This window comes from Epinephelus fuscoguttatus, linkage group LG14 (genome assembly GCF_011397635.1).
Source record: "Epinephelus fuscoguttatus linkage group LG14, E.fuscoguttatus.final_Chr_v1".
Classification (NCBI taxonomy): Eukaryota; Metazoa; Chordata; class Actinopteri; order Perciformes; family Serranidae; genus Epinephelus; species Epinephelus fuscoguttatus.
In genome coordinates this window covers 8,742,673-8,760,301 of record NC_064765.1, presented here as the reverse complement: position 1 = coordinate 8,760,301, position 17,629 = coordinate 8,742,673, and the positions used below count along the sequence as shown (strand labels likewise).

At 44.1% G+C, this 17,629-nt stretch overlaps 1 protein-coding gene across 1 annotated transcript in view; it reads left to right on the top strand.

Moving 5' to 3' along the window:
- Positions 1-17,567, top strand: part of trip11 (thyroid hormone receptor interactor 11) — a 28,174-nt gene extending 10,607 nt beyond the window's left edge. Inside the window, exons 11-21 of the mRNA XM_049595560.1 lie at positions 811-3,834; positions 5,175-5,315; positions 5,659-5,852; positions 6,692-6,855; positions 6,998-7,101; positions 7,268-7,367; positions 9,369-9,450; positions 10,031-10,145; positions 12,826-12,948; positions 15,776-15,920; positions 16,064-17,567. Of these exons, the coding sequence (XP_049451517.1) occupies positions 811-3,834; positions 5,175-5,315; positions 5,659-5,852; positions 6,692-6,855; positions 6,998-7,101; positions 7,268-7,367; positions 9,369-9,450; positions 10,031-10,145; positions 12,826-12,948; positions 15,776-15,920; positions 16,064-16,278 (4,407 nt within the window). The 3' untranslated portion in view covers positions 16,279-17,567. The remainder of the gene's footprint in view (positions 1-810; positions 3,835-5,174; positions 5,316-5,658; positions 5,853-6,691; positions 6,856-6,997; positions 7,102-7,267; positions 7,368-9,368; positions 9,451-10,030; positions 10,146-12,825; positions 12,949-15,775; positions 15,921-16,063) is intronic.
- Positions 17,568-17,629: the final 62 nt, after the last annotated feature.

Here is a 17,629-nt window from a genome sequence, read left to right as displayed (position 1 = left end):
ATATAACGCAGAAAAGCATTGCTGGGGAGAAGGACACCTGTAACGCTTTGGCCTGCTGCCTTAGCAACCCAGCTTCGGATAAGCAGTAATTAGTCACGATGTGTCAAGCCAAAACATTATAGCTAAACTTACATAGCTTTTGTGTAGTCATTCTTCTCGTGTGGGTACTCCTTTCCCATCGCTGTGGCTTCCTCTGGTGATGGATAATGCTCCAGGTATCGCTCTGATATGTTACCACATTTGCTTTTCAGTAACTCCAGATCTGTTTTCTACCGCCTCGACTGCATTATACTCGTTTTACTCGTTTTACTTTCAATAACAGTTCAACATCTTTGGCAGTCCAAGCAAGGAAATCTTTGGTATTATTTTTCACTTTCTGTGTTCCATTTTCTGCAACTAAGCAGCCAACTGCAGAGCAGACAATCTCCTTCCTGTTTACATTGGCATGTGCTTTCCCAGTGTACATGAATGTCCATGCGATATGCGCTTTCAGGCGTGTTAGTATGGACGGAGATTATTTCTGAAATAGTGCTAAATTGCTTGCGTGTACAGAGTTTTCGTCTTTGTGTTTTTAAATGAAAACGTATTAGTGTGGATGTGGCCTTAGCCGACTGGGTTTTATAGTCTTGAGTCACCATCAAGGCATCATGCTGAGCAATCATGATTAAAGCTTTCAAATCAAGCTAAAACTTAGAAAAGTAGGACATTTTGAAATGAAAATTTGTAGAAATCTTTTACAAGGAAACACAATGAGGAAAATTTAAACAAATTTATTAATTTTTATTTTGTTTCTGCTTTGTCTGTCCCTAGCACATGATCTCGGTGAAGGAGCAGCTCTCTGGACAGCTGAAGGAGGCCGAGGCAGAGCTGAACACAACCAAAGAGCAGAAGAGGGCACTGGAGCAAGAGCTGGAGTCCCAAAAAGAGAAAACGAGCCACAGTGCTTTCACCCTCAACGAACTGCATATGGGCAAACAGGAGCTGGAACGGACAGTGAAGGAGCTGAAGGATAAACTTGGACATGCGCAGGAGCAGAGCAGGGAGGCACGTAGAGAAATCACACAGCTGAAGAAGACTCTTCAGGAGCAAGAGGAGCAATTTTCTTATGCCAAAGCACAGGTGGATCAAGCGGGGGAGAGAGGAGGTGAGGCACAGGACACTAGAGAGAAGCTAGCAGGGAAGGAGAGGGAGTTGATGGAACTCAGGAGAGAACTGAACGAGTTGAGGGGCTCTCAGGAGAAGGCGATGTCTGAGGACTATGAGTTGAAGATAGAGAACAGGAGGTTGAAAGCGGAGAATGAGGAGGCTTTGGGTAAAGCTGAAGAAGTTACCAAGCAGATGAAGGAAAGCCAGGCAGCTCTGAACAGGACTGTACGGGAGAAGGAAACTCGTATTGAAGCTCTGAAGCTGGAGAAAACTCAACTGGAGGGTGAATTGGGGCAGACTGAGAAGACTTTAGCAGAACAGGCGAAACAGTACCAGCAGACCATCGAGGAGTTGACTCGCGCACGCTCCATGGATGCCTCCGCTTTACAGACGGAGCATGAGCGAGCCATCAAGCTCAACCAGGAGAAAGACATGGAGATAGCTCAGCTGAAGAGAGACATAGAACAGTTGGCGTCTGACCACAGAGACACCAATGAGATGCTCTCCATCACTGTTGCAGGGCAGAAGCAGCTGACAGATTTGCTGCAGGAGAAGGACACCTTCATGGATACACTAAAACAAAATGCTTCAGATTTGCAGAAGGAGATGGAGAACCGTATTACAGTCTTGACAAGGGAAGCGGACGCTCTCAAACAGGCACTAGAGGAGAAAGATAAGCAGTTGGGGGGTATGAAGGAGGACAACAGTCATTTGAAAGAAGAGATCGACCGACTCAGGGATCAGCAGAGCAGACCTCAACCTCTGACTGAGCCCCGGACCTTAGACATCATCACTGAGCTGGAGACAGAGATCACACAGCTCAAGTCCTCCAGGAGTGGTCAGGAGGAGGAGGTCCAGACTCTGAGGAGAACCGTGGAAGAGCTGCAGGCCTCTCTCCTTCTCTCGCAGCAGTCCCTCCAGACTCAGCAGACTGAGCTTGAGCAGGCTCATGCTCGCCATCAGCAGACCACACTTAACTACGACAGACTCATCAATGCCAGAGATGAAGAGATATCCTGCCTCAAGCAGACTGTAGATCAGCTCAGTGAGAGTCGAGTTCGTGCCGATTTCCCTCCTGTGCAGGGAGAGGTCATCCTGCAGGAGGAGAAGACGCAGACTCTAAATCAGGAGAACGGCAACGAGAAACACGACCTTTCTAAGGTAGATATAGAGAGACTGGTGAAAGGCATCAAGGAGAAAGAGACTGAGATCAGCCAGCTGAACGAGAAGAACCTCTCACTTGCCAAACAGCTGGATCAGCTGGTGGTGTCCCGTGATGAAGTGGGCAAACTGTCCCAGATGATCCTGCAGAAGGATCTGGAGATCCAGGCGCTTCATGCCAGAGTGTCCATGGTCGGGGGTGGCGGACACAGCCAGGATGTCATGTTCCTACAGCAGCAGCTGCAGGCGTACGCTGTGGAAAGAGAGCAAGTGCTGGCCGTGCTCAACGAGAAGACCAGAGAGAACAGCCAGCTTCGCTCTGACTATCACCGTCTCATGGACATCATGGCAGGGAAGGAGGCGGCCCTGATGAAGCTTCAGCAGGAGAACCAGCGCCTCTCCAACATGAGCGATCCCACAGGAAGCCAAGAGATGTTCAAGGAGACCATCCAGAACCTGTCCCGCATCATCAGGGAGAAGGACATAGAGATTGATGCTTTAACCCAGAAGTGCCAAACCCTGGTGACCGTCCTGCAGTCCTCAGGAGGAGAGTCCGGCGCCGGCTCTGGGGGCGTCAGCAGCAACCAGTTTGAGGAGCTTCTACAGGAGAGGGACACACTGAAACAGCAGGTGAAGAAGATGGAGGAGTGGAAGCAGCAGGTGATCACCACGGTCAAGAACATGCAGCATGAGTCAGCTCAGCTGCAGGAGGAGCTGATCAAACTACAGGGACAGGTCTCCGCTGACAGCGACTGCAGCTCCAAGCTGTCAGTGGACTATGCTGGACTGATCCAGAGCTATGAGCAGAAGGAAAGGAGGCTGGGAAGTCTGAGTCAGGAACTAGCTCAGGTCCAACAGACTATCACCCAGCTCAGCACCACCAAGGATGTCCTGCTGGGTAAACTGGACAGCGTGGCACAGACTCCTGAAGCTGTAGCTGCTCAGTCTAGTGCACCTTCTCTCACAGCTGATGCTCCAAGCCAGCAGATGTCTCCAACAGCAAGCAATGAGAAACTACAGGAAGAAATTACACGATTGCAAACTCAGTTAGCCCAGAAGGAAAACATAATCAGGACTCTTCAGGAGAATAACCACCGGCTCTCCAACTCAGCATCTGCCACAGAGAGTGAGCAGAGAAGTCAGGCGGAGGAGGTCCGGCTGGTCAAAGAGAGGCTGGAGGCCCTGCAGAGGTCTGTGAGGGAGAAAGACCTGCTCATCAAAAACAAAGGCGACCAGCTGAGTCATGTCAGCGATTCGCTACGTAACCGTGAGAATGACAATGAAGTCCTGAAGCAGGCGGTGACCAACCTGAAAGAGCGCGCTCTTATCCTGGAACTGGATGTGAAGAAGCTGAAGGAGGAGAACGAGCAGGTGGTTGCACGCTCTCGAGAGAAAGAGTCAGAGTTCAGAGCGCTGCAGGAAACCAACATGCAGTTTTCCCTCCTGCTGAGGGAGAAGGAGTTTGAACTGAGTGCAGTGAGCGAGAAGTCTGCAACTGTGGAGAGGATGCTCAAGGACAAAGAGCAGGTCAGTTGGCAACTAAGACTTCAGTATTATTATTTGTTTCTCTTAAAGGGTCCAGTGTGAAAGATTTAGGGAGATTTTTCCTTCAGTGCTTATTGTTTAATTGAATGCCACTAGTAAAAAAAAAAATGTCTGTACACTAACCTTCCTGTGTAATCAATTACTATTCCTTCCCCAATAACTAGTGGCTAGTTCCTAAAATGTTCAGGCAGAGGGTACTTGACTTGGCTGTCAGCAAATAGTTTGTTGGGCACAAGGAGGGTGGGTCACAGGGAGTACCACCAGTTGGTTCAGGAGCTTCGCCTTGTTCACAACCTGCTGTCTCTGTCTATTTTCAGGCCGTATAGCTCTGGGTATCCAGTAACCGCTACCGCTTCACCAAACTGTGAACTTGTTGTCGTGACCACCACAGAATTCTCATTCTCATTAAAACAATTACAAAAAGCCGCCTCCAGCTGCTTAAACGCTTTCTGTGTGATCAGGGCCTAAGACCGGTAAAAACACTGAATAAAGAAGTTTCACATTAAAAATCAGTGTTTCTCCTAAGCTGTTTGGCATGTCAGAGATGGGCTACTTGCCCAGTGCCTATGTGTGCTCACCTTTTTCCTCTAATAACTCAATGTGTCCTCACCTTATTTATGATTCAAATGTTCGGGAGGTTTTTACCAAGAGCCGATTATCCACAGAGGTCCTCTCCAAAACAAACGGACCCTGTGATTTAAAGCGACTAAAAACCCTGAATAAAGCAGTTTAACATTAAAAAAATCAGTGGTTTTCCTCTGCTGGTCGTTGTGGAGGAGCTTCTAACTGCAGTATCTGGCCTGAGCATGCAACAACATAAATAGCCCTTTCTAAAGCCAGTATTTGGTTTGTCAGTTCTGGGCTACCGTAGAAATATGGCAGTGTAACACGGCTCCCTGTGTAGATATAAACGGCTCATTTTAAGGTAACGAAAACACGACAATTATAACTTTCAGGGGACACTCTAAGGAAAACATAATTATTATATTATATTTCATTTCTGCCAATATATCCCCCTAAATCCTACACACTGGACCTTTACATTTTTCTGTATTATTACTATGGGAACACATTTTGATCATTTTAGTTGAGAGATGCTTTTTCAATTGAATATATTTTTTCTGTAATGAATATATCTTGTATAGCTTAATGCAAGATAGCAACATTTCTAGTGTTTGTGTAGTGTGGTTTGATGAGTACCCATGCTGCCTGATGGAAAAAAGGTAGCTGTCAAAGTTATTTCAGACTGGAAACAGTGATATTCTTTTGTCCTTTATTCCTCACATAATAACATTTCTGACACTGTTGATGATGTGCTGCAGGGTAACTCTGGTGAGCTGAATCAACTCCTGAATGAACTGAAGTCCATGCAGGACAAAGCTGTGGCGTTCCAGCAGGAGAGGGATCAGATAATGATGGCACTCAAGCAAAAACAAATGGAGACCACTGCAGTACAAACTGAGGTAGGACAGATGACATTTCTCTCATTACCCTTTAAATTTAACTGTGGACATATTGAGTCTGCTGGGATTTCTGTGCAAGACAAATTCAGTGCATGATATTCTATCTAATCTTTTCTTGTTTGGTAACAATTTTGTACACATCAAAGTTAATATTCAGTCATGTTCAACCGGGGATTTAAAATGGTATGAAAGCATCTTACCACTAGCAAGTAATGTTTTCACACCATGTTACATTTCAAAACACAATTTATTCAGCCCTCTGAGTAGGATTTGATGATAAGATAATCTCCTCTGCTCCTTTGATCATATTGATCACGTCATAATGTTTCTGTTTCCTTCACAGCTTCAGCACATGAGGGACAAAGAACAGCGTCTCAACTTGGAGCTGGAAAGGTTGCGTAATCACCTCTTAGAGATTGAGGACTCATACACGAGAGAAGCCCTCGCTGCAGAGGACAGGGAGACTGAACTGCGCAGGAGGGTGGCGCTGCTGGACGAGAAGCTGGCCTCGTCCTCGAGTGCTGTGGAGAATGCCAGGTAAGCATGAACTAAAACCGCAGTGTGTGTGAGGTTGGGATACAGCATGAAGTAAAACCACAATCATTGGGTATATCACTGCACCTTTTCACCATGGTTTAGATATTGTATAGGATTAGTATGCCACATAAAATTCAGTGTAGGTGTCAGTGGTGGCAAAGAAAAAAGATGTTTAAATGCCTTACAAATAACAATGGACTGTCAAATTTTAATTAACTGTCTAAAAAAATGTGTTGGCATCGGTGATTTAGTACTACACTAGTTTAGTTCACGTCAGTCAACTTTGTTGTCGTGGTAGAAGCTTCCTCCTCTGGTGTCCCACTCTTTTGTGGGGTCCCTCAAGGCTCCATCTTAGGTCTCCTGTTGCTTTGTTTTTATCTGCTCCTCCTGGAGCATATGACACATTTGAACTACAGTGTTAGACAGATTACATGCAGCTGTATGCCCTGATACTGACAGATGACACAGATGTGTCTTGATTTATGTTGTGTCTCTCATATTACGTGCTTGACATCTAAAAAATGTCCTCTAATTAAGTGATTTGAGTGAGAGTACTTGCGCTCCATTAGCTCTCCATCAATTTTATAATTGACTTAAAGATTTTATTGTTATCAGCAGTTCCCAAATATTTACTTTTACACTGAGGATGACAAGACCTTTGCTGCCTGAGCCCCTCAGCTGTAAAACCTTCCAGTATGAGATCTAAGACATGTAAAGTCAGTTTCCCACATTGCCACCCCTCAAAACAGTTTATCTCAATGAGATCACAGCATTCAATAAAAGTATATTAATGAAGTATATCCACTCATTTCTTCTGCTTACCGGCCCTCTACCTCCAGCCAACAGGCCAACATGCAGGTGGAGTCTTTGCAGGAGCAGCTGAGTGGGGTGGTGAAGCAGAGGGACGAAGCACTCATCCATCTCAGAACCTCCCAGGAGCAGGTCAACCAGTATGCGGTGTCACTCTCCAACCTGCAGATGGTGCTAGAGCAGTTTCAACAAGGCAAGTCAGCAGCTGAAGACCCTGGTCTTCAAGCAGTATCTGGTATTTTGGAGTATTTTGGCCAGCTGTTAAGGCAGTTTGAGCCTGTAGAGTGGTTATGGAATTCCATATTACCTGTAGTAATTGTCTCTTCCCCCATTAGAAGAGAAAGCCATGTACTCGGCAGAGCTTGAGAAGCACAAGAAAGAGAAGGAGGAGTGGAAAAGAAAAGCTGAGAAGCTGGAAGACCAAGCATCTGCCCTTCAGGTAAACCAGCAATCAATAACTGGTCAGATAATCTGTTTAGTGTATCCATACCCGACGGGTGGCGTCAACAGCAAAGCCACAAAGTGAACACATGTGACATATTTCTTGATGAAAGCTGCAGTTTCCTGAGGGCCACATTAACTGGCGGTGTCATGCTCTGTATCAGATTAACCTTGACGAAGCCACCGCCGCTCTGGAGTCAGCGTCTCGCCTCACCGATCAGCTCGATCTAAAGGAGGAGCAGATTGAGGAGCTGAAGAACCAAGGTGAGCTGCAGCTGAGTGTTTTCACCTGCCAACTTTTGCACGTGTCCTGAGAGTATGATGAGGATATCAGACAAAACTCCTCATAAACGTCTGCCTTCCACTTTTACAGGAAATTAAAGGTATCTCTTCACAAGGTTGTAATAAAATAAATGCTATTTTAGATCTGTTTGGTTTAAAGATCAGTGCAGCACTCTTCAGTGTTTAAGATGTAGTGGAATGCATCTGCCAGCCTTTGAATATCTTTTTTTCTTTCTCCCAGTCTCACGTTTTTATTTTAGCGTGCACATGTTCTTATCATCGTCTGAATAACAGAGTGATTGAAACTCTGGTTGTCTGCTGGCGTTAGGTTCTCCTGTATTATTTTTGTGTCACACTCAGCAGATTTCCCTCTTATCACTGTCAGATTTTACCATTACATCACGGCAAATTCTCAGACTGTTTCTTTTTTCACCCCTCTCCGGCTGCTCAGACTCGCATCCAGTCAGACCTGATATGAGAACATATATTTACTTTATGAATCAGACACCTATGGAAAATTTACATTGGGTCTATTAATAGTCGTGAAGCTGTGAGAAAGGCTCGATCCCCAGTCTCACCAGTGAGGGGATAACGTTGGTATGTCTGTGGAATAAAGCCCCAGTTTGTGCCCCTCTTGTATAACACTAAACTCAAGACCCCTCAAAGACTTTTCTGTCCATCTGCATTAAAAAATATGCTGTCTGCTGCACAATCTAAATTTTTTTTAGCATATTATATAGTCAATTATTTTGGTATATTTTGATGTTGCTTTCTTATATTCTATATTTTCATACAAACCAGTATTTGTGTTTGTATATGATTATAAAGAGCGAGGACGTTTATGACTACGTGGCAAGGAAATAGGTGCAACTTGAAAAGGGTTAAAGATCCTCTTCATCATATTTATTGTAACCCTCCAGACTTGTAGTGGCCTGGAAATCAGACGAATCTGCACACTCTTGTTTTATTGGCTCTGGTAGATACGTCTGGTCGTCCTGTTCAGACAGATTTCCACCTGGCACGCTTCTGGCCAGTTGCAACTCTAATATCTAATACTGGGCAGGTTCAATGCGTTGACTGACAACTTGCAGAGCATTCACACTTTACGCAGTAATGATTATGTCATTTTTGCCGCGTGCACCCTAATGCCAGGGGACGTGACAGAAAACATAAACCTAGCTCACTAAGGAGTAGCGCCTTTGAGGCATTTTCAAACACAACCAAGATGCCTGCAGCTGATTTGGAACTTTCTGGTAAAGTTCTGTTTTTGAATTCTGATGGCAGAAATGGCAACACTCATTCACAGACATATTGATGCTCACTGCTCATCTCTGTACTCTGTGTTTACACTTTTCCGTCACTCAGTGCTACTGTAGCTAGCACTGAGTAGCTAGCTTAGGTAGCATTCACCAATATGGAGTGTCGGATCAGGACATGGAGGCTGGTTCTGGGTTTATGAAACTTTACTGAACAGTTTTGGCGTCAGGAAAGTTTCCTTGGTTACAGTCCTTTCACACTGACCGCCTCAGAGTGAGAGTGAGAGTGTCTGTTGCATGACACGGATTTCCAGAGCCTGCCTGGGCTGGGGTTGCTATGGTGATTAATTGCAGCTGCATCACATGTTTCGTTGCTGTGACTGGCTATAAGTCTATCCAGTTGCTTCCAGAGGCATTGTGATCCACAGGCTTGATTATGTCCCTTGAAAATCAAATATTAACTGAGAGGTTCCAGCCTTGTTTTTACACAGATCTGTGTATGTATGCAAGTCAACTGGAAGTCCATTTACCCCTATAAGAACCTCCCTGATCTCCAGTGTATTTGCAAAACTCTTCCTCCTGTTTTGTTTTTTGTTGTTGTCGTTTTTACATTGAAAAAATTGAACTTTAGCAGCAGATTTCGGACAGGAACATGAAGATTATGCCAAAATATATCTCTTCACTCTGCCTGTGTCTGTGCCTGTGTGTGTGTCTGTGTGTGTTACAGTGGATGTGAGACAGGAGATGTTGGAGGAAGCGCAGAGGAAACTGATGAACCTCCTGAACAGCACAGAGGGGAAGATAGACAAGTAAGTTCAGTCCTATCTGTGGTCAGTCTTACATTCTTGTATTCATCTAAATGCGATTATGATTAGGAACACATGTGGTTTCCATTCTTTCTCTCCCACAGTTTCATGGGATTGTAGACAATCACTCTGCAGCATAAAAATGAGATAAAGTCTCATCTTTTAAGGCATTATGACAATGAGACAACCTCGCCTGTGGCTGCAGCAAACTTAGCCAAACAAAGTCCTTCACGTCCAAAATTGGAGATATTAAATTTTTAAATGAAGCATTTAAAAATCCACTGGATTACAGCAAAAATGCACAGTCACAAAACTGAAATAGGGCCGTTTTAGTTCATAAATAGCTGGAGATGCATGGTTTCCACAGAACAGCTACAGTTATGGGAAAGAGGTCTATTCTCTCAGCCTTTGCAGTGCTTGATTTGCTATAAATAAATCTTGTGTGCCTCAGTTTCCCCGGAGAAACAAACGTAAACAAATACTGATATTAATACATTTAGGCTTTATTTATAATCACGCAGCTGCATAAAAACAGGATCTTGGATCACATCATGACTTTTTATTCATGTTGTTCTGTTTCCAGAGTCCTGATGCGAAACCTGTTCTTGGGATACTTCCACACACCTAAAACCAAGCGTGCCGACGTGCTGAGGCTCATGGGAAGTGTTCTGGGACTGAGCAGAGAAGACGTCGATAAGGTGGGAGATTCCTTGACTCATATTCAAAGTATTTACTGAAGCAATCACGTATTCACATAGTAATGTTTTTAGGCAGCACTTGGTTTTATTAATACAACATTTTGGCAGTATAATTACATTAACAGACAGTGAGCTATGTTTGTGGCAGTGGGCTTAAAGCCCAATAAGGCAATAAGGCAAAATTACAGCCAAACAACCAAATACATTACATGTACAAAGATTTATTTGAGTATCTTTGGTTGCACTTAAAATCACCCGCTCATGTGTGCACAAATTGACTCGCAGACACACATCCAGGCTTCTCAGGATCGCCTTTTGCTAAACTAATGACAAGCATAGGAACCTCCCACTCAGCCCAGCAAGCAGTTATCCATCCGGCGAGAGTGTGTTAAAGACTGGAACATCTGCATTCCACATCCGCGGACAGCTGTGGACTTGTACCAATCACGCAGATGCTCACGCGAGTCTGAGAGTGTGTGTGAAAGAGACAGAGAGAGACGTAGAGTCGTTCGGAGCTGCTCGTTTGTCCAGCATTGTGATCCGAACTCCCCCCTTTTTCCTTTGGGTACAGTATTCAGTTTTAGCGACTATTATTTCTGGAGCTGACAGGAAATGTTTAGTCGACTAATCGCGAACATCTGTAGTCTGAATACCAGATACACTGCTTTATTATGACAAAAAGAACAGTCTATTAAAGCATGACAGCAGGGAGACACTTGATGATAAACAGTGTCAAAGCCCGCTGACAGAGACAGACAATTAACAAGACAGTTGCTAAACAGCTCACCCCAAGAGTCGTCTTACTTAATACTGGCTTGAGTCCAGTATTTGCAAACTGCCACTGTTCCAGGTCACTGTGACTGCGTGCAACTGACCTTTATAAGCCGACATAATATTTAATTAGTTGGTTCAACACATGCTTCAGAGACAAACCCTGAAACTGTTCAACTGTGACTTTTAACTCCAGCAGCCCCTGAAAATGCTCTCAGAGCTCAGCCCTGAAAAAGAAAGCATTTCCTTATCCAGATCTTCTGGCAGGAGCCTTGTGGGACTCCGTCCAACGATTCCAAAGCATATTACCCAACACTCCTAAAGAAAAACAGATACAGGGTGAGGGGCAAATGCGATTACAACTCCTCAGAAGACCCATTTTTATTGTGTTGGAGGTCGTTCTTCACTTCTTTCTTTTTCTTTCTTCCCTCATCTCCTGTTAATGCTATTTAACTTTTTCCACTCAACTCGTGTTCACGGCGGCCAAGCGTCCCACAAAACCAGACGACTTTTCAGAATCAGCAGAGCAGCTCGTATCCCCCTCCTCTGCTGCCTTTTTTAGCCCAAAGCTGCGATCCATACACTCTATATATGGTGTCTATCCAGCTGAGTCCTGCCAGGCTAATGATGATTTGGGAGTATGAATGATAAAGCCTGGAGTTTCTTCTAGGAGTGTGGGCTGTCGGCAGAGAATCTGAGTGCCTGTGTATAAGCTTAACTAGTGAGTGGGTCCAGAAAATAATTTTCCAGAACGCGATGGCAGGCAGAAAGGAAACCGAGGGCAATTAAAACTGAAATAATCCGACCGCTTCTTTGAAAAAAGAAGAAAATCTACTCTTTAAAAATAGCCTGAATGAGCTGTATGACTGTAAAGTTTACTGTACCTGGCCTCTTCATGCTTTTGCTTGGTTTAAGGGATCCTTTGAGTTTAAACCTGCTAAATGAACTACAGTAAACCAGCACCCAGATATCCCTGCTCATCTCCCAGTTTAGATCACTGGATTTTGGCTGGTGCTAGGGCTCAAACTACAGATTGTACTCATTTTGAATGCCCGCCGTCATGGGCACAAAAGCCCCGTTTCCACCAGACATTTTCAGTATGGTTCCTTTGGAACCAAAAGTATCCCTTCAGAGATGGTACCTAGACCTTAGGTCCGCGTAGCATTTAGACACAAAGGCCTGTGCTCTCTTTTGAAACAAGCTGTCAGTGTCATCCCTTTATATGAATGTTATAAACCAATAGTCCTCAACTAGGGGTGACCTGGAAACCATTCGCCCTCCACCATCATGGAGGATCTTAGATCCCTTAAATGCACCTTGAGGTGACAAGGAGCAAGGAGAGAGCATTCTTGGAGGATTCTCTGGAGGAACTCAGAGTGAGGAAACACAGGTGTATCCCACGTGTCTTCTCCTCACATCTCTCTCATATGCTCGCTGCGAGGGGCTAAGATGTGAATGAGGGAAGCAAGGAGACACGTTAGCCTCATGAAAAGCACCCTAAGAGTCATAAGAGTGACTATTTTGTTCATAGGCTTCATTTCCTCCACAGTTATCTCTGTGACTTTAGGTGATAACTGTGTAATTTGGTCCTAATCTTTTTAAATGGAGGTCCCTGAAGCAAAATCGTATCAATTTAGGAGTCCTTGACACAAAATAGGTTTAGATTCACTGTAATAAACCTACAAATGTCAGTTAGATAGTGATCTGCGTTAGAAATAAAGTTATCGTAATCGTCAGCTTAAAGTGATCTAAATCAAGCGGGACAGATGTGATCCCTACAAGCAGTTTCCATTGTACCTTCCTTTGTGTCATTGATCATAAAATATTAGGTGTCTATGATGATTCTGAGACTTTTTTCCTTTTAAAAATCATTAGTATCTGTCTGCTGTTCCTTACCTCCCACCTGCAGATGTTAGAGGAGGACGGACGGCACGGTGTTACTGGATGGGTGTCGAGCTGGCTGGGAGGCAGAGGAGCACAGAGTGTCCCAAACACTCCTCAGAGGCCCACCAGTGGCCAAGGGTTCAACCACGTAAGAAACACAGTTGATATTTTACACAATATTCTATACTGTATATCTCGGCACACAGCACTTGATACTTCTTCAACATTGATTCAGTCCTAACCATCGAGTTCCTGCTCCTCCTTTTAATGTAGCTTCGACTGTGATTGTGTTTTATTGTGTCCTGTGTGGAGGTGACATGATGTGTGTCAGTGTGTCTTTTCAATAGCAGATTGTGCACATGCAAATCAAAAAATGTCTGCCTTTTACATGCATAAAGTAGACAATAAAGTCTTTTATTTTCTGCTCTGCATCAGTGGAACACAGAGGAGTTAATAGTAATGGGTCTAACTGTGCTTTGTGTTGTGTAATGGACATGGACCACACTTCCCAGGACTGTCTTTCAGCACGTTATCACCAAGCACCAGAAAAATGGCATCAGCATAACTTCCCTGCATTTAGAAACAAAGCACTCACAGAGTCTCTTTCCCAAGGGAAGGTCCAGAGTGAGACGAGGAGAAGAGAGCACGATACGCACACTTGGATTTACAAAAAGAAAACATCCCATGAAATAAATGAATGGGCAAAATGCATTAAAAATAACCATGTAAAAACCCTAACCCTAACCCTGAGAGAGCATTCATAATGTCTCTCACATACAGCTCTGCCGCCAAGGTTGCCAACCGTCCCTTAAAATTCAAAATCATCCCGTAATTGGAAACTAAAAGACCTGCCCCGCATTGAAGTGATACAGGACGCACTTTTGAGAACCAATTGAGTGCAAATAGAGAGAAATATTACAAGCTAGATTCAAGTCAGATCAGTGGTTCCCAACTGGTGCAGCCACTGGGTCCAGATTTCTTCTTAGACTTTAGTTCAACGTCCACACAGTTTAGTTTTTGCTGTCTTTTTCAAGGAGCTGTCTGTTAGTCACTCACTCTACAGCAGGAAACAGCACTTCAAAATAAAGAGTCTGTGCTGATGATTCACTGGCATGTTTTTTTACAAACTTGAAACATTTGTGAGTCACTTGCGTTCCATTCAGAACGGACCCGCGACACACTTTTGGACTGTGACCGAACCACTGAGTTAGATTATCAAGACAGAGCGTTTTGGATGAAATGGAGGGAAACTCTTCTGGTCTGTCTTGTTATATTACACTACTCAGACTAGTTCTTATTGGTTGTGACTGACTCTCGAGTGACGAGCGACAGCTTTGCTACGGTCGCTTTACAGTGGTGGCAAGATTTAAAACATGGCAACTTAAGAGCGTAGCCCGCTGCCAAAAAAGAGAAGAGATCACAGAAATACAGTCAGGCATGGAAACATTATTACAAATGATGAAACAAGTGTTTCCACTTTCTCTCAAAACACAGAACATTTAATGTTAGAGGCAAAGTGTGCAAATTGTACATGACATGTTCACTCCCATTAAATAAAAAAGAACAACACTTTTAAGAATTTGCATTTCCATTACAACATGGCTACCTTCTTGAAGGTGTGTCCTAAACTGATGACGGCTTGATGTTTACAAGCTGCGGGCTGATCCACGGCAAAAGTCCCTTGTTATTTTTGCTGCATGTGTTTTTCCACAGCAGGGCAGGTGAAAGAAGTTTACCTGTTGGAGGTGCAGAGGTGCAGTAAGAGCCTGTGGTCCGCAGCTCTTCATCAACATCTCACTGTGGCTGTTTCTGATTTTACTCTCCCTCCCTGCTGTATTAGTAGACTCAGCTTTACTGTAGAGAAGCCACTAATAAAGTTCCACTAAGTCAGTAATAACATTTAATTTCCTACAGATTCTTCACAGTAAAAGTCCCCTGTTATTTTGTTATGTAAAATTGTGGAGCAGCAAAATGAGGAAATGTTGAGTTTTTGAGCAGCAACGTCACACAGCTTCTAATACGGCTGATAGCGAACATGAAACAGTAAAATAAAGCAGATGTAATCTAAAGTAAAAACAGGATGCAGGAGAGAAACTCAACTCCAAACCACAGAGATTCACTGACCAATAAACACAGACAGACTTTTGAAAACGCCTCTCTCTCTGGTCTCCTGCAGACAGAGGGGAGTAGAGTCTCGCAACACACGCGCTTGTTTAAGGGGGAGAAGCGGGGTTGTCGGGGATTGGCTGTGGTTGGCAAGACGTCATCGCTACCTGCTTAAGAGCAGGCGACCCGGCTCTTGGACCTACTCCTGACAATGTCGATCTCGGGCACAACTTGGCATGGCACTGTGCTTCTAAACTGACAATGGAAACAACAAAAAAAAGGGGTACACCAGGGCTGCCAGTAAGGGGAGAAAAAGGGGAAAGCTTTCTTGGGCCCGGCTGCTAGGGGCCCTTGGAGGCCAGCAATAATTACTTCCATCCTAAATAGAAGAAATGATAACCACATTTTATTGTGAAACAAAATATTCACCGTGACTTATTAAAACAACAACAATAAAATGAAATATACTGATCTGAACAAGGTGAGAGCTCACACGCATGCAGTGTTAGGAGTAAAGTAGATTTATGGAGGGCTCATTCACTGGACCCTTTTAGGGGCCCAGCCGTTTCTCTGGGTAGACCGTCACACATACACACACAGAATATTTATCCATCTAGCCAGTGTAGTATTTATACACACTTTTGCAGGGATGTGGGAGATGGCAGCAGAGAGGCTGGTTCAACAAAAACATTCTTCAACTGGCAGGCATATGCTCTGCTGAAATGCCCCCAGGCTAAACACTGATCCCTGACCAGGCTCTGAAGCTAACTCTGAAGCTAACTCCTCAGTTTAGACTCTTGTTTAAAATGTAAAACAGAATTCCCTTTCAGAAATATCTCTACACACTGTTCTGCCCTCTCCTGTTGCAGTCCTTCTCAGAGATGTTTGTAAAGTTCCTGGAAACTGAGTCGACCCCTACGCTGCCGGCCCCAAGGCTTCCAGTCCATGACATCAAGCCCCTGAGCGCCCCGCCTCCGAGACGGACCAGCGGTGCTGCCTCCAGCCCCGCCGCAGGTAAACGGCCCCTCTGGGACCAACCGCCGCCAGGATGTTTCTTTCTCTCATGTGCCTAACCAGTCCTGTCAGACGGGAGGCGTTGTTCTTTCCCTTACATCTCCAAACACATCAAACCTCATTTAGATTTACTCTCCTCACAGGAGCTGCAGCCGTCGCCAAGAGACCTGGCGAGTCCAATCCCTTCCTGGCCCCTCGCTCTGCGGCGGTGCCCCTGCTGGCTGGCTCCAGCTCCGGCGGCTCGGGAGGTCACCTGCTCATGAAGCCCATCTCTGACGCTCTGCCTACCTTCACGCCTGTGCCGGTTTCAGCTGAGGCCAGCGCTGGAGCTGTGCTCAAAGACTTGTTGAAGCAGTGATTGCTCAAATAAAGAGTGCCAGATAGACGTTAGGTTTTACACTACATAGACTCTGAGCAGCTCTGCTACTTATTGCTGCTCTTTTTAAAGATATTCTGCAACAATAAATGATCAGAGAATTCATAAAGGCTTAATATTCCCTTTTTGGGAGGGGATACAAACTAAATGTTTTTTTAGGTTAAGTTTTACTTGCAATAGCTGCTCTATGCAACAGAGTCTCCCTTTACACATCATCTCAGCATTATTGTCACATGTTGACCTACAAGTTGTTCAATGAAGTGGCTCCACATCAAAAAAGGACGCAGGATGAAGCATTCTAAACTTGTAGTTCATTCAGAGTGAGAACACCAGTAGATTTTCATAGAAACAATTCATTTAGTTGTTTGATTTTCCCTCATCGCGCCTGTTCTGAACACAAGTGACCTTGTTAACTCACTGTGTGCAGTTCAATACATGTGGGTCGAGTCTTATCATCACCTCTGTCTGCAGCAGGAAACATCTTCAGTCTTCATCCTCTGACTTTCATTGGACAGCTTTTATTTTCTCCTGAGTCTTTTCTTCTTTGCAGCGATGCAGTGAATTGTTTCTGATCCAGGACTTGCCTAAAACTCTGGCAGCAGGAGCCTGCATAGAGATTTATGTGGTTCAGTACATCTGTTTAAACCATAAAGACATTTTTTTGCTAAATCTTGTCTTTTCCAGACGGCCTGACTGTGATATGCAACAAGCGTTGTAATTATGGCCGTAACTGTGGACTGTGGTTGATCAGAGGCTTGAGACTGCTCACATGTATGTTGAAGTACAGTACTATTATATAGTTATATATATGTAAATGGGTGGTTTTCTTCCTATTTATAGGCACTAAGGAAGTTTTGGAAGTCAAGTGCCTGCATTTTTTGCTAATTAGATAGTTGTATAATCAGGATTGTAAATGGTTAATATAAATATATATATTTACAAAATGTAAAAAAAAAAACAAAAAAAACCTGCACATTTAAAAAGTTTTACCTGACCAGAGCTGGCCAGAGCTGCTCTACATGGTTTTTTTTGTATAGACATCAATCAGCCGCTGCAGAGGGAATGTTACAGGGTTTCTCCAGGTGTATTGATAAAGTGTATAAAAATGTAAAATCCTCGCTGTAAAAGAATTTTTGTAGATGATAAAATCTGAAAATCAGAGGTGACAAAAAAAGGAGTTGGATTCACTTGAAGTTGGATGATCTTTAAATTAAGTTAGTACCTGTGATTTAATTGGGATTTCAGATCAAATAAAGGTACTGCTGACCCTTTACTGCTGTGCGTTTTGTGTTTTTTCCCCTCTAACGCGGATTCATGCGAACCAGATGTGGCT